Raw genomic sequence first — 16,648 nt, 5'->3', positions numbered from 1 at the left:
TCTTGTGACTGAGGGTTAGGATGGGACCACTTGGCAGCCTGGTAGTTCTCCAAACACTGAACATAAGCTGGCTTGTTTCCCTGCCCCCAGGAGGCAATGATCTCCCTTTCTGTTGGCAGTCTTCCAATGTTGGAGGACTAACGTGCAAAATTTAGTACAACATGCAGGACTTCCCTGATGGTCCAGTGGTTAAGAACTCACCTGCCAGTGCAGGGGACGTGGGTTCAATCCCTGGTCTGGGAAGACGCCACGTGCCACAGAGCAACTACTGGAGCCTACGTGCCCTAGACCCCATGCCCTGCAACAAGAGAAGCCACAGCAATGAGAAGCCTGTGCACCACAACCAGAGAGAAACCCCTGCTTGCCACAACCAGAGAAAAGCCTGCACGCAGCAACAAAGACCCATCACAGCCAAGAATTAATAAATAAAATTTAAAAACAATAAAATTTTATAGAGCTATGTACAGAATAACAAAATAATGAAAATTGTTCAGAAATTAAAATGTAGCAATTTATTATAGGAATCAAGAGAAAAAGAAAATTTGGTAGGGAAAAAAAGGGTAACTCATTAGTTCTGTAGATATATCCCATTTGGTTTTGTAGTTTCATGAACTGACTAGAAATGGATCTAAAATTTGACTTGGAGCTTGCTAACAGCTAACACAAAGTAGGAAACACAGTTATACAATTAGGAGTTTCTCTGAGATAAGAAGGCAAACTGATCATATAGTGAGTCCCAAAGATTCTCTTGAAGACTGCTATCGTTCTTTTATATTCCACTGACAAATGCAATAACAAATTTCTTAGAGGTATTTCTGAAACAGTCATCAATTAAGGCTAAGAGCATGACAGCTAAAATGCAATTCAGCAAGATCTGTAAGGCCCCAGCCAATGTACAAAATGCACAAAACTGAGTGTTTAGGGCTCTGATCAGAGCCTTATTTCAGATACTTAAGAGTTTCATACTTTAAGGCAATTTCATAAAGTAAGGCAGCATAAGTGATCTCAGAAGCCCTTCTCACTCCTGTAATTCATCGTCAGCTTTAGGGAAATATCTGAAAAACACCCAACTGAGCATTTTCAACTAGATTCTGTTAATATTGTTACTCCCCAACTGGGAGGCCAGAGCTTGGCATGACTATGACATGTTAACAGATACCCTGCTTTTAAGTGAAAGTCATTCAGTCGTGTCCAACTCTTTGTGACCCCATGGATGGTAGCCCACCAGGCTCCTCTGTCCATGGGGATTCTCCAGGGAAAAGAATACTGGAGTGGGTTGCCATTTCCTTCTCCAGAGGATCTTCCTGACACAGGGCTCAAACCCATGTCTCCTGCACTGCAGGTAGATTCTTTACTGTCTGAGCCACCAGAGAACCTCTGAAAACCTAGCAGGGTTCTGTTTTCAGGAAGTTATATGCTTACTTTTTCATAAAGAGAGATGTCCCAACAGAGATGCTGCTGCTGCTGCTGCTAAGTCGCTTTAGTTGTGTTCGACTCTGTGCGACCCCATAGACAGCAGCCCAACATCCTAATTTCTGAAACCCTATGAAGATAAGGTTAACTCTCATCTAATTCTCCTTGGCTTTAGTAATGAGATATAGGAGTTGGAGGGAAATGAATGATTAGAAAAGAGATCTGGCTTTAGCTTTGTCTTGATGGAAATCGAATCAGTTTAATTCTACAAAGACAGGCCTATAAATTTCAAAAGGCTAATACACAATTTACCATTTATATACAAATTTGAAAACTTACAAAATAAAGTTATATATTATGATGGATGCACATAAATGGAACAGAAGTAGAAAAACATGTCCTGGGTGTATATACATCAACTTCACTTTAGTGCTTGCCTCTGGAGAAGGTAGGAGACAGTGGGATTGTGGAGTGGAATTAAGAAGCTTCCACTTGATATGGGTAAAGTCTTAAGTTATTTAAAGTCCCAAGGCAATTAGTAGCAAAACTATACATGGTTATTATTAATTTGTGTAGTGTGCAAATGCCAAGGTATTTTATTATTGTCACTTTCTGTATTTTTAAAAACTATTCACATGATTAAAAGATAAAATTGTATTAAATAATGCTGTCAAGAGCTGAGCTGAGCTGGAGAGAGCTGAGCTACCAGGTGTCAGAATAACTGATTAAGGTAAGAAGCCAAAAATGAAAGTAACAGTCAAGCCTTTAGTCACTTAACTGCAGTAGTGTTCAGTTCAGTTCAGTTCAGTCGCTCAGTCGTGTCTGACTCTTGTGACCCCATGAATCGCTGCACGCCAGGCCTCCCTGTCCATCACCATCTCCTGGAGTTCACTCAAACTCACATCCATCGAGTCGGTGATGCCATCCAGCCATCTCATCCTCTGTTGTCCCTTTTCCCTCCTGCCCCCAATCCCTCCCAGCATCAGAGTCTTTTCCAATGAGTCAACTCTTCGCATGAGGTGGCCAAAGTACTGGAGTTTCAGCTTTAGCATCATTCCTTCCAAAGAAATCCCAGGGCTGATCTCCTTCAGAATGGACTGGTTGGATTAGCAAGGGGCTAACCCAGAGGAAATGCTGGCTTCTGCTCAGTGGCATTTTCTCCCATGGAGAAACTGTTTCAGATGATAAAAGAAGAGGGAACACTTCCCAAGATAATAAAAGAACAAGGAACACTTTGATGCCAAAACCTGACTAGGTTTATAATAATAAGTATGTATAAAAACAACTTTCATGAATGTATATCCAAAAATTCCCTAACAAAATATTAACAAATCAGATAGGTAAAAGTAATAATACTTTGTGGCCAAATGGTGTTTATCTCAAAAATTCAAGGTTGGGTTAATGTGTTTTAAAAATATAAAATACTATAATTCACCACACTAATAGGATAAAGGAGAAAATTGATATATCTTCCCAAATGATGTAGAAAAATATCTGACAATATTCAATACCTAGGTATAATAAAAAGTCTCAGAAGGAAAACAGAAGAGCCCTTTCTCAGTATAATAAAATACATCTGTCTAAAACTGTACTTAGTAGTGAAATACATGCTTTTTCCTTAAGATCAGAAACAGCACATAGATATTTGTTCAAGCTAATACCATTCAACCTCATACTGCAAGTCCTGGCTAGTGTGGTGAGGCAAGAAAAAGAAAGGAAAAGGGTACAAACTGAAAAGGAAGCAGCAATATGTTTTAATTCATCAACAACATACTTATTTACAATAGACAATCTGAAGAAATGTACAGAAGTATAATGAATAAGTGAATTTGACAAAGTTGTAGGATCCGAAGTCAACATACAAAAATCAATTTTCTTATCAATAGTAGGAAACAACTTAAAAATGAAAAAATTTTTAATTATACTTACTGTAGTATCTAAAAGCACTAACCATCTAGAAAGATACATATCTACACTGAAAAGCCACAAAATGTTAGTAAAAATAAAACTTAATAAATGGAGGGACATATAATGTTCAGGAATTAAATAATGTTGACTTTCTTCCATTTGGTCTGTAGAAACATTGCAATTATAAGCAAAACTCCAACAGGCTTTTGTTGTCAAAATTACCAAGGTGACTCTAAATTTTATATAGATAAGCAAAGGATCTAGACTAACCAAACCAATATGTAGGAAGAGCAAAGCTGAAATCTAACACTGTCAGATTTCAAGAGTTACTGTAAGGCTCTGAACACAATACAGTGACACAACACAGTGTTAATTGGACCGAGGACAGGTGAATAGATCCATCAGACAAAATGAAGTAGCCAGAGTTCTATCCACTCATAGAAGGTCAATTGATTTTTTTACAAAGGCATCAAGGTAATTAACATGGAAAGTTAAGTCTTTTCAACAAATGTTGCAAAACAACTGGATAAATATGTCGAGGGCAATGGGGAGAAGGACCAGGAAAAGCCACACAAATCACTGAAAATGAAAGAAAAAGTGGGTGCTTTGGAATTCATTAGAGTTAAAAAGTTTTGCTCATCAAAAGACATCTTTGAGAAGCCTTGGGTTTCAGGGAGGGGAACGTAGCTGGCTGCACTGGAGGAGGTTGCCATGGTTACTCAAGCATTGCCTTCACTTATAATATGTTATTATACTAGCTCCCATTAGTAGAAAGGAAAAGAATAAAGGAAAAGTATAAAGGAAGGTTACTAACACAAGATGATGCCAAGAAATTGTCATGAAACACATTAACACCTCAATAGCTGTGTTGTGAAGGTCGAGATGGGGTTAAAGGAAATATAAGAATCTTATCAGTTGGCCTGGTGACTGCACCAATGAAGAGCCACTGTTAAAACATTCTTCAGAAATATGGTATGGATGAACCTATTTGCAGGGCAGGAGTAGAGACACAGACGTACCGAGTGGACTTGAGGACACAGTGAGGGAAGGAGAGGGTGGGACGAGTTGAGAGAGTAGGATCGGCATGTATACACCAGCATGCGTCAAGTCAGTAGCTAGTGGGAAGCTGCCGTACGGCACAGGGAGCTGAGATTGTTGCTCTGTGATGACCTAGAGGGGTGGGATGGGGCTGAGGGGAGAGGCTCAAGAGGGAGGGGATGCACGTTTACCTGTAGCTGATTCACATTGCACAGCAGAAACTAACAAAACACTGTAAAGCAGTTATACTCCAATTAAAAATATATTACAAAAAAAAAAAGAATTAAAAAGAAAAATCCTTCATGCCTGCCAGTGGAGGTACAGGGAGACCTGATCTACTGTGTTAGAGACCTTGATCCTACATCCATATCTGCCCTGTTCCACCGATTGGCTTTTTTTTTTTTTTTTGCTCTTCCTTGGCAAGCCAGCAGCAGTAGTTTGCATATAGTCTTACTTTCTCATCAGTTTGAGTTAAACAAACAAAAACCCCACTGGCCCTTCTGACCTAACTGCTTTAGTATGACACCACAAACAAATTATAGTTTCATTCCATTCCCACAGAATAGTATCTTTTTCTCCTCAACGCTTCATATATTTAGGTCACTGGGGGGAGAGTCAGGAGGGTGGATGACAACGAGAGGTCTGTGTGCACATCCCGCTTGTGCTTCTGAGGCGGGGTCTCCCTCTCCTGAGCCAAAGTGGAACTGTAGCCATGTAGCTTCTGAAATGACAGAATGTGAAAATTTTTTGAAAATTCAAAAGGCTTTCCCAGTACTTGGGCAATTTCTCTATTTTATATAAAATATATTTTAGAGTTCTAATTTAATCCATATTTTATTTCAAAGAGCAAACAGTTAACCTTGTCCCTTGATTTTGAGTTCCTATAAATCAAAGTGGAGGTGCTAACACCTCCACTAACACTGCCAGACTTGCCTGGTGGTCCAGTAGTTAAGACTCTGCACTTGCAATGTAGGGGCACAGATTCTATCCCTGGTCAGGGAATTAAGACCCTGCATGCCACCTGGCACAGCAAAAAAGCAAAAACAGAATCGGAGGGGTGCTTATTAAGTTAAGAAAAAAATACCAGTTCATTCTGGTGCACAGGCCCCCACCGTGGGACCGGTGCGGGGTTGGCGATGGTATGTCCATGGTGTAAGAAATTGAACTGTGTCCTCCAAAAAAGACAAAAGGTAGGCTCAAAACAGGGAAGACATGTGCCTAAGACAAATTTTAACAGTCATAAGCAACAGGCATACCATACATGAGAAAGGGCCTTTCCTTTATTTTTTTTTTCTCACAAATTTTGTCAAAGGCTAAAAACCCTCTCATGCCAACTCAAAGCTGGCTTCTGCATCAAGCATGTGATAGTCATTCAGTCTCACAGCAGAATACACACTCAGTGATTCCATTTCTGTGAAGTTTAAGAACAGCCCAAACTGACTTGTGATCATGAAATGTTCTTGCAGATGAGAATCCACAGAACTTAGGACCTGTCTAGACACCGCTGCTGGGGAAGGCAATGGCAACCCACTCCAGTGTTCTTGCCTGGAGAATCCCAGGGATGGGGGAGCCTGGTGGGCTGGAGTCTATGGGGTCACACAGAGTTGGACACGACTAAAGTGACTTAGCAGCAGCAGCAGACACCACTGATGGGCAGGAGGCCCACCTGACAGCCTCTGAAGCCTTTGCAGCTGTGTGCCCTTGCCCCACTCCCACCCCACCACCACAGGCAAGAGGGTGCAGCCAGAGCAGCTACTGCCAGTGAGTCAGCATCAGGCAGGAAAGGTTAAAAATATATCCAGTGAACAGTGCTCCTCAGCTACCCAGACAAATAAGCACATACGCGAGAAAATAGACGCAGACGAAAGGTCTGTTTGAGGTCTTGCATAAATTAAGGGATTCTGATGTGACAAAACTCTTTGAGCGAGAAAACATCTTTATAGGAAGCAGCAGGAAACAGACCTGGGGTCTGCTCCTCTCCTTTCAGCATCTCTTCTTCTTCTAAAGAACTTTTTGGCCTTGCCACATGGCATGTGGGATCTTAGATCCCTGAGCAGGGATCAAACCCACAACCCCTGCATTGGAAGTGTGGGGTCTTAACCACTGGACTGCAAGGAAGTCAGTCCCTCAGCACCTCTTCTTGCATCAGTACCAAACACTGTCCAAACTGGGTACCGGCTGTCTTCTAACATCTTGAGCCTGCCTCACTGGGCTCCCCCACTCTGTAGGCCGTGTCCTGAAGAGTTTCTTTCCTTCTTCTTGTTGCTGTTTAGTCACTTAGTTATGCCCAACTCTTACTCAACTCCATGGACCAGGCTTCCTCTGTCCATGGGATTTCCCAGGCAAGAATACTGGAGTGGGTTGCCATTTCCTTCTCCAGGGAATCTTCCCAACCCAGGGATAAAACCTGTGTCTCCTGCATTGACAGGTGGATTCCCTAACACTGAGCCACCAGGAAAGCCCTCTTTCCTTCTGAAAGTGAAAGTTGCTCAGTCATGTCCAACTCTTTGCGACCCCATGGATATATAGTCCATGGAATTCTCCAGGCCAGTATACTGGAGTGGCTAGCCTTTCCTTTCTCCAGGAGATCTTCCCAACCCTAGGATCGAACCCAGGTCTCCTGCATTGCAGGCAGATTCTTTATCAGCTGAGCCACAAGGGAAGCCCTAGAATACTGGAGTGGGTAGCCTATCCCTTCTCCAGCAGATCTTCCCGACCCAGGAATCGAACTGGGGTCTACTGCCCATCAAAACTTCCTTATCCTATACCTCTGCTTTCTAGAACTTATTCTATCTTAAGTGCTTTCAGTTAGTTGTCATCACTCTAATCCTTTCAGATAAATTTCATTAGGAATTGTTTATAGATAAAAAAGATGATTCTAATAGGCACTGTGACAACCAGGAAGAAAAATATTTTAAAATTACCCTTTTATTAAGTGCCTTTAAAATTGAACTATGGTGACTTCTGATAGTCCAGTGGTTAGGACTCTGCACTTCCACTGCAGGGGGCACAGGTTTGATTCCTGGTCACGGAACTAAGATCCCACATTCCACTTGGTGCAGCCAAAAGTTTAAAGAAAAAATTGAACTATTTATGACGCTTCCTAGTTGTACTTGTCTTATGAGGATATAGTGGCACATCTTATTCCATGACCCTTACCAAAGGCTATTCCAAGAGCTCCTCCTTTCTCTGTGACTTGGACATGTTATCATGCTTCTCAATTTATCTTAGTGCATTTAGTTTGTTAAACCTTCTGAATTTGGAGCTGATGATTCCTAGATGAAAACCGCTTCCATTTATTCATTCCATTGGCATAAATTGAACATATTGCCCAGTGGAGCAGAGATCTAGTGTACAAATGGTATTGCAATGCCGTGTAATATGTTCCACAATAAAGGAAAAAAGGACTCTGAGCACAGAGAAGAGGTGGTATTGCAAGAGAGAACCAATAAAGGATGATGGGGACACAGAAGAAGGGACTTTGTAAACCATTTTGAGCAATGTAAACTTTACTTAAATGTAAAACAGGAAGCCAAGAGTGGTTTCTAGGCAAGGGTAAGATTTTATCAAATTTGTATTTTGGCTGGAAAACCTGTGGCAAAATACATCATATAACTTCTGTTCACCAAGATAAAGATGTCCTTAAGGTAGCAAGCAAGTAGTATTCCTCGAAACAGCTTTATTCCCATGGCCTTGAGCCTGTGGTGTATGGTCCAAGACAGCTTTTCCAGGTGATACCCACCTTCCTCGTGGGCCATGTAGATTTCCCCTCATCTGAGAAAGACAGAGGAGTAGAGGAGGCCAAGGAATTGTGAAGTTAGAGTGTGTGGATGTGCAGAACATATTGAATAGCAGGATGTGACAAAAGAAGGTTCTGTGCATGGGAAAGACCTTTGAGTTCAGTTCTTGTAGAGATGAGGGTGGAGGGGCACAGGAAATCGCAAGAATTTCAAAAGGAGTAGGGTCCTGTCTACATGAGGAAAAATAATTATCTGAAGAACATTGACTTCGAACTACTTCCATTGGAGAGCAATTAATAACTTGCTTTTTTACCAATAAGAAAATGTGACCTTTGGATACCAAACAGCTTTTCATTAAAAAGAAACATGAAAATGTTGACAGTTTAGAATAATTCCACCTTCAGCATGTTTCAACTACATCATCTTGGGCAAGTCACTGAACCTTCTGAGTATCTCCGTTCAAGGAACTAGATAATCGGGTATGCAATAAACAGTAACAGTTCCATGTAGAGACTGATTTTTATTATCAGCAGTGATTACATGTTAAGCAGAGCACTACAGAACAGGAAAGTGAATAGGAGGAGGATTAAAAATATATTGAGAAATCCATTTGTTAATGCTTACTGACACATTCTTCAAGAGCTTTTATGGTAACCCACAGTTAAACTTAGATCTTTATTTTCAGCCTTTTATTTGGAACTGAGTAATAAGAATGTGTCCTCTCCCGAAGGAGAGAGGCAGTGAATGACTCAGACTGAACCAGGCTGCCAGAACAGTTCCCTCATCACGGCAATTTGATGTTTATGTTAATTTGCCATCTAGAGAGCATTTATAAAGATCAGGTAGAATCACCTAATGCTTATTTTAAACAAAAGAAAAAAGGGTTTTGCATCAGTCCTGAAGGAATAAGTGTAGGAGAAATAATTACACCACTCTAGCTGATCAGTGCTTTCACATACATTTCTTCCCCATCCTGGGGGCCAGGGAGGGGAGAGGTTATTAACTCAGCTTCCCAAATGAAGGAGGAGATAGAATGAGCTGCTCAAGGTCATGCAGTTAGTAAGTGGCAGAGAAGTCCCTTATGTCTCCAAATACTGAAGTCTTTCCCTGTATTCCTCGGCTTCTCAAGGAATCCAGGCTTCTTTCTGCTCAGGGCATTGAGGGTGGGTCTTGGCACTGCCTGCTTCCCCACGGAGGGTGGAAGGACTTGTGACTGTAGCGTGAATCATTCCTTTTTTAGACTTTTAGCGTTGTTTATAGAACCTGTTGTTTTCTGGGTTCTGCACACTTTCTTCAACAAATTGGCAAGTCTTCAGACTCTGAACAGAGAGATGATTTTTCTGAGTGAATGGTGGATGCAAGAGTCTCAGTGGGAAAGGATGACCCACAAAGCTCAGGTAAACAGATGGCCGAGGGCCAGGGGCCGCCTGAGACCAGGAAATGGCTCGGTGAACGAGCATCTTGTGTATTCTCTTCTGGGCAGTAAAAAAAAAGAAAAAAAGCTTTTGCTTTTAATCATCTTTTAGGTAATGTGAATCTTTGTCATTTTTTATCCTTTCTTCTCAAAATGCTATACTTCTACTCTCTTTCTGTGATTTCTGTGGCACCTTTTATTTCTTTACTGAGGTCTGAGGTTCTGAATATCCTCCAGTTTCTCTGAGGTCATTTTTCTGTATCTTGCTGCCTCCATATGTCAGTTCATAGATATCATATATGGTACCTTTTCCATTTCACTCTCAGATCCCTAGTACTTAGAAACAACTCTCCAGCAACTTCTCTGGTGATCCAGTAGTTAAGACTTTGCCTTCCAAAGCAAGGAGTGGGACTTTGGTCCCTGGTTAGGGAATTAAGAACCCACATGCCCCTCAGTCAAAAACAGAACATAAACAACAGAAGCAATATTGTAATAAAATATAATAAAAGCTTTAAAAAGGGTCCACTTCCAAAAAAAAAAAAAAAAGTTAAAAAAAGAAACAACTCTCCAGACCCCATTAAGAGTTAGGTATTTATAATTATTACATAATTTTTTTTGTTTATTACAAAGTAATACATTCTCATTATTAAAAAACCAGCTAGTACCAAAAGGTACAAGTTAAAAAGTAAAAATCCTTCTCCCTTCCCCACCCCCTCAATCCCCAAGCCATCCACCCCAGAGGTAAATAGTCTTAATTGTCCATTGAGTGAGCAGCCAGACATTTCTTTTTTACATATGTAGAAACAGAATCATATCTTAATGCTCTTATGCAACTTTATTTTCATTTACAATTTCTCTTAAAGATGTTTCTACAGCAACAGAGTCAGATCCATTTATTATTTTGAAATTCATGGCTTTGCATTTTGTATGGCTATAACATGAATTATAGGTTTAAGGCATCCCCTCTGAGTGGGAGAATATTTTCATTGTTTTTCTATTGCACAGGATGCTTTAGTGATTATTCCTGGATATGCATCTTTGCTTATTTTGTATGCACGTATATGTGGAACATTTTTCTAAAAGTAGAATTCTTAGTGCATTTTATTAGGTCTTAGAAACTTTCTTCACCCTCCCTGGAAGGATAAGGATAAAACTGATGTTTCTTCATTTATCTGTGGTTTATTCAGTGCTTCTATTAATACTATAGGAGTTTTCATTATTTTCATTAAGCTTCTGAGGAAACACGTCCACAGAACTTAAGGAATTTGTGTCCTTAAGCTCTGTGTCACATGTCCCAGGTCAAATGTCCAATTAGTGGTGGAGCCCAGACTGCCACTTAGGGCGGTTCAGTTCAGTTCAGTTTAGTCCCTTAGTCGTGTCCGACTCTTTGCAATGCCAGGCCTCCCTGTCCATCACCAACTCCCGGAGTTTACTCAAACTCATGCCCGTTGAGTTGGCAATGCCATCCAACCATCTCATCCTCTGTTGTCCCCTTTTCCTCCTGCCTTCAGTCTTCCCCAGCATCAGGGTCATTTCAAATGAGTCAGTTCTTTGCATCAGGTGGCCAAAGTGCTGGCTTCAACATCGGGCCTTCAGCTTCAACATCAGTCCTTCCAATTGAATATTCTGGACTGATTTCCTTTAGGATGGATTGGGTTGGATCTCCTTCCAGTTAAGGGACTCTCAAGAGTCTTCTCCAACACCACAGTTCAAAAGCATCAATTCTTTGGCACTCAGCTTTCTTTATAGTCGAACTCTCACATCCATACATGACTACTGGAAAAACCATAGCATTGAATAGATGAATGTTTGTTGGCAAAGTAATGTCTCTGCTTTTTAAAATGCTGTCTAGGTTGGTCATAACTTTTCTTCCAAGGAGCAAGCGTCTTAATTTCATGGCTGCAGTCACCATCTGCAGTGATTTTGGAGTCCAAAAAAAATAAAGTCTGTCACTGTTTCCATTGTTTCCCCATCTATTTACCATGAAGTGATAGGAACAGATGCCATGATCTTAGTTTTCTGAATGTTGAGGTTTAAGCCAACTTTTTCACTCTCCTCTTTCACTTTCATCAAGAGGCTCTTTAGTTCTTCACTTTCTGCCATAAGGGTGGTGTCATCTGCATATCTGAGGTTATTGATATTTCTCCCAGCAATCTTGATTCCAGCTTATTCTTCATCCAGCCTGGTACATCACATGATGTCCTCTGCATATAAGATAAATAAGCAGGGTGACAATATGCACCCTTGATGTACTCCTTTCCCGATTTGGAACCAGTCTGTTGTTTCATGTCTAGTTCTGACTGTTGCTTCTTGACCTGCATACAGATTTCTCAGAAGGCAGGTAAAGTGGTCTGGTATTCCCTTCTCTTTAAGAATTTTCCACAGTTTGTTGTGATCCACACAGCCAAAGGCTTTGGTGTAGGCAATAAAGCAGAAGTAGATGTTTCTGTTAAACTGAGGGTATAAAAGTTTAAAACAAAAATAGTCATTTGTTTTTATTACATTTGTTAAGATGGGATATTTATGGAAAGTGCCTTTTCTTGTGGCATGTAGGGAAGACACACTAGGGATGCTCCCTTGTGCTTTCTAGGCACAACCTCTCTGTGCTCTTCTCTCCACCTTGCCATGCATTTCCTGGGGAGCTAAGCATCATTTTTCTGAATGCTGCATCCTGGGAGGTCTAACCTGTGAATGGATGGAGATAAGAGGAGCTGATGGACGAGGGGTGTTGATGGGCTGGAAGGCTCCAGGACCAACTGATGTAGAAAGAGTTCCTGCACAGTTAGGGCATGACCAAAAATTTTAGAATCTGTTTGTTTTGTTTAGTAGAAGCCTATGGGTCTCAGTGTTAGACCTTGACAAGGAGTGTGAATGAAAAGCTTTCTCTGTTATCTTTGGGTCTTCAGATCTTACTGTTGTTTAGAGAATGAGGCAAGTGGTATTTTATTTAAAAGATGCTTGTTAGTTCTACTACGCAGTGAGTAGAATCATAGCTGAGATTGTGGAATCTTGTCATCTTTGTCTTTAGTTTTTAGAGCTGTCACCCTTTCATTTCTTGTTATTTCTTTGGGAGTATTACATTGGAAATTTTAGAGGGGTTGTGGCATATCCCATCTACTGTTATAATAACCCCGAAATGTTACTTGTATATATTATAAAATTTTTAAGTTATATATTTTATGTTTTTCATCTATTATCCCTTTTTTTGTTTTGGAATAGTAGGAGCCAAGGTGATAAGTTTTAGACCATGGTTATATAAGGACATAATCACACCCATAGATCCCTTCATGTATGTAGTAATTTTATTAAGTATTTTTTATTTTTTGTAGTTTAAATCCAACTTTAGATAATTAAATATTTACAGAACATGCATCTTCACCCTAAATATTTCCTGTGTATGGAACCATATGTCTTGCCAAATATAGAAAAAATAATTTACAACACATTCAAGGACTTTGAATCTACTTATTTTTAAAGCAAATCATGTATAAAAGTGTTTTTATATATATAGTCATGCCTAAATGATACATTTCCATCCTCCTAGTTCAAAATATAGCAAACCTGGATAGAGTAAGTACTAGGTTTTAGCACTAGATGTTTCCAAGTGTGACTTTCGTGGACTGGTCTCCATTAGGATAAGATATGTGTCATTTTTTGCTTGTTCAATAATGATTGTTGGGAGCACAGTAAACTTGAGAGGGATGAGTGGGCCTGGAAAAATATTTGACTAGCAAGACTTTCCCTTGTATGAAGCAGAGGTAAATTGTATTGGGTTGGCCAAAAGGTTTCTTCAGGTTTTTCCATAAAATGTTATGGAAAACCCAAATGAACTTTTTGGCCAGACAGATGGCACAGTGGTGAAGAATCTGCCTGCCAATGCAGGAGACACAAGAGATTCAGGTTCAGTCCCTGGGTTGGGAAGATTCTCTGGAGAAGAAAACGGCAACTCACTCCAGTATTCTTGCCTGGGAAATCCCAGAGAGAGAGCCTGGCAGGCTACAGTCCATGGGACCGCATAGAGTGGGACAGGACTGAGCACACAGGCACACCACAATAGATGTTTAGAGAAAGTCCTTAAAGCCTCAGAAGTCCTTCAGGTCCTTATTAAATGGCAGCTTCATCAATACAGGTCTCACCACCAGCATCTGTCATTCTTCTTTTTTAATAAATGAAACTGCTTACACACACCTACTAACAGAAACCCCAATGTAACACCTTCTTCACCTATAAAAGTGGTTTAATTCACAGCCAATTTCACCGATCTGGAACAAGTAATGCTTGACGAGTCAATTAGGAAAGTAGAATTGCTGTGTCTGACACTACTAGGAAACTTGCTCAAATCCTTAAAATATCAGGTGTGAAACAGGAGCGGCATGCCTTTCAGTGTCAGAGCTTTGGACAGAGCTCTGGACTGTGCTGGCCACTGACTGGTCTATCTTTTAAGCATTATTCTTCCAGAGAAGCACCCAGCCTTGTACCCACTGAACAAACACAGCAGAGGTCAATTTTCTATCTTTGGTGTTGTCTCTATATTTGCAAAATAAAATAATTTTAAAGGATTCTTCTACTTTGTACATATTTTTAAAATGTATATTCCTTTCTCTGTGCTTCTCTTTTCTTCCTGAATTTGTTGTGTTCTGTATCCAAATAGTATAAGCAATCAAGCTGACTTTAAAGCTAGCTAAAAAAAAAAATCATGTTTGATCAAATGGGTGGATAATCTGTGCAAATTTGTTTGAAAATGGGGGGACTGCTCTGAAGTTTATTATAATACCTAGCACATCCCGCCACTTTAATCAGTTGATTGATTTTTGTAAGCCTCTGAAGAAACCTCCAGGGACTTCACTGGTGGTCTGGTGGCTTAGATTCCACACTCCCAGTGCAGGGGGTCCAGGTTGGATCCTTGGTCAGGGAACTAGATCCCACATACCACAACTAAAAGAGTTCTCATGCCACAACTAAGACCCAGTGCAGCCAAATAAATGAATAGATTTTTTTTTTAAAGGAAGAAACTTGCAGTGTTGAAGAACCAGTTCCTTAAAATGCCCATGGGGTACACCCCGGCTTAGACCTTAACACAGAAGGCTTCCTCTCAACAAAATTGGGGGAAACAAACCTCTAGGCAAAGCATAGTGAGTTCCCGAGAGGCAATATTAAAGGTAAAAGGAAATTGGTGGTTCGGGGGTGACACACTTTCTCTCTTGCTGGCCCTAAATGTGTCTCTCTCTCTCTCACCCCGCCCTCCTACACCTCTGCGAGCAGTTTATATCTTGTGCTCATGCACTCAGCAGTTGTACGTGTTCTTTGGTCTTAGGTTACTTAGTGCCAAAAGCGGCTCACTTCTATCCTGCTTCACACACTTCAAATAAAATATCTTTATATCTAGTGGTAGCTGCTAGTATTGGAAAGAAAAATGGGAAGAGTTCTTGAAAATATGCCTTAGGTAGTTCTTCTAGTAGCTAGATTTTTTATGGGTTTCCTATTTTTGGTAGATTTATGGGGGGTTGGGATGCAGTACAGATAATCCTCTCAGGGGTATTTCACATGGGGGCGGAAGATACTACCAAAAGTGTGGATACAGGAAAAGGCAAGGCTCCAGGTGAGAAAGGCAGGCAGTGAAAGCATATCTGGCTGTCCCATCTGGGGAAATAAAGACATTTAAGCTTGGACAACAGACTGGTTCCAAATAGGAAAAGGAGTACGTCAAGGCTGTATATTGTCACCCTGCTTATTTAACTTATATGCAGAGTACATCATGAGAGATGCTGGGCTGGAAGAAGCACAAGCTAGAATCAAGATTGCCGGGAGAAATATCAATCACCTCAGATATGCAGATGACACCACCTTTATGGAAGAAAGTGAAGAGGAACTCAAAAGCCTCTTGATGAAAGTGAAAGAGGAGAGTGAAAAAGTTGGCTTAAAGCTCAACATTCAGAAAACGAAGATCATGGCATCCGGTCCCATCACTTCATGGGAAATAGATGGGGAAACAGTGGAAACAGTGCCAGACTTTATTTTTTGGGGCTCCAAAATCACTGCAGATGGTGACCGCAGCCATGAAATTAAAAGACGCTTACTCCTTGGAAGGAAAGTTATGACCAACCTAGATAGCATATTGAAAAGCAGAGACATTACTTTGCCAACAAAGGTCCATCTAGTCAAGGCTATGATTTTTCCAGTAGTCATGTATGGATGTGAGAGTTGGACTGTGAAGAAAGCTGAGTGCCAAAGAATTGATGCTTTTGAACTGTGGTGTTGGAGAAGACTCTTGAGAGTCCCTTGGACTGCAAGGAGATCCAACCAGTCCATTCTAAATGAGATCAGTCCTCGGTGTTCTTTGGAAGGAATGATGCTAAAGCTGAAACTCCAATACTTTGGCCACCTCATGTGAAGAGTTGACTCATTGGAAAAGACACTGATGCTGGGAGGGATTGGGAGCAGGAGGAGAAGGGGACGACAGAGGATGAGATGGCTGGATGGCATCAGCGACTCGATGGACGTGAGTTTGAGTGAACTCCAGGAGTTGGTGATGGACAGGGAGGCCTGGTGTGCTGCAATTCATGGGATCGGACATGACTGAGCGACTGAATTGAACTGAACTGAAGCTTGGACATAATAGAAATTTAGAGACAATTGCTAGAAACGCCTGAAAGTTAGAATTAAATACTTTAAATCTGATTTGAAAGCCATAAGGAGACTTTTTGATTTGGACAGTGAATGATCAAAATCATATTTTAGTGTTTTACTCATATGAATATGTGCTCATGTCAAAATACACATGTATTAAACATCAGGTTATGAAATACTGATTTTAGTCTGTGCGTCGTCAGCTGATCCTGAAGATCTCTTTCTCTCTCTTCTCATCCCACAGGTTGTTATTTTGTACTTTGAGCCAAGCACATTTCGCTGTATTCTCCTAAGATGGGTCCGCCTTCTCGGTTTTGCTACTGTTTATGGAACTGTCACTCTCAAGCTTCACAGGTATATTTTATTAGTTCTCATTCCCATGGGAGGATCAAAGTGTTTCGCTTAGCATATAATTGCAAGCTCAGTCAGCCACTTTAATGGTTAAATTTCAGGAATTTAGGTAGTAAAATAATATATGTTTTTCATTTTCAAGGCAATATCTTTAAGA

General features: G+C 40.6%; 1 protein-coding gene across 3 annotated transcripts in view; it reads left to right on the top strand.

The window, feature by feature from the left end:
* GPR158 (G protein-coupled receptor 158) overlaps positions 1-16,648 on the top strand; it is a 305,034-nt gene that overhangs the window by 248,022 nt on the left and 40,364 nt on the right. For all 3 annotated transcript variants that reach the window (XM_086334348.1, XM_086334349.1, XM_086334347.1), the window contains one exon: positions 16,385-16,494. In XM_086334348.1, coding sequence (XP_086190474.1) covers positions 16,385-16,494 — 110 coding nt within the window. The remainder of the gene's footprint in view (positions 1-16,384; positions 16,495-16,648) is intronic.

The sequence above is a fragment of the Bos grunniens genome, chromosome 13 (genome assembly GCF_055505025.1).
Source record: "Bos grunniens cultivar Pamir isolate PY7600 chromosome 13, Bosgru_T2T1.0, whole genome shotgun sequence".
NCBI classification, from domain to species: domain Eukaryota; kingdom Metazoa; phylum Chordata; class Mammalia; order Artiodactyla; family Bovidae; genus Bos; species Bos grunniens.
Note: the sequence above shows the minus strand (reverse complement) of the source record. Positions and strands in the feature narration are given on the sequence as shown.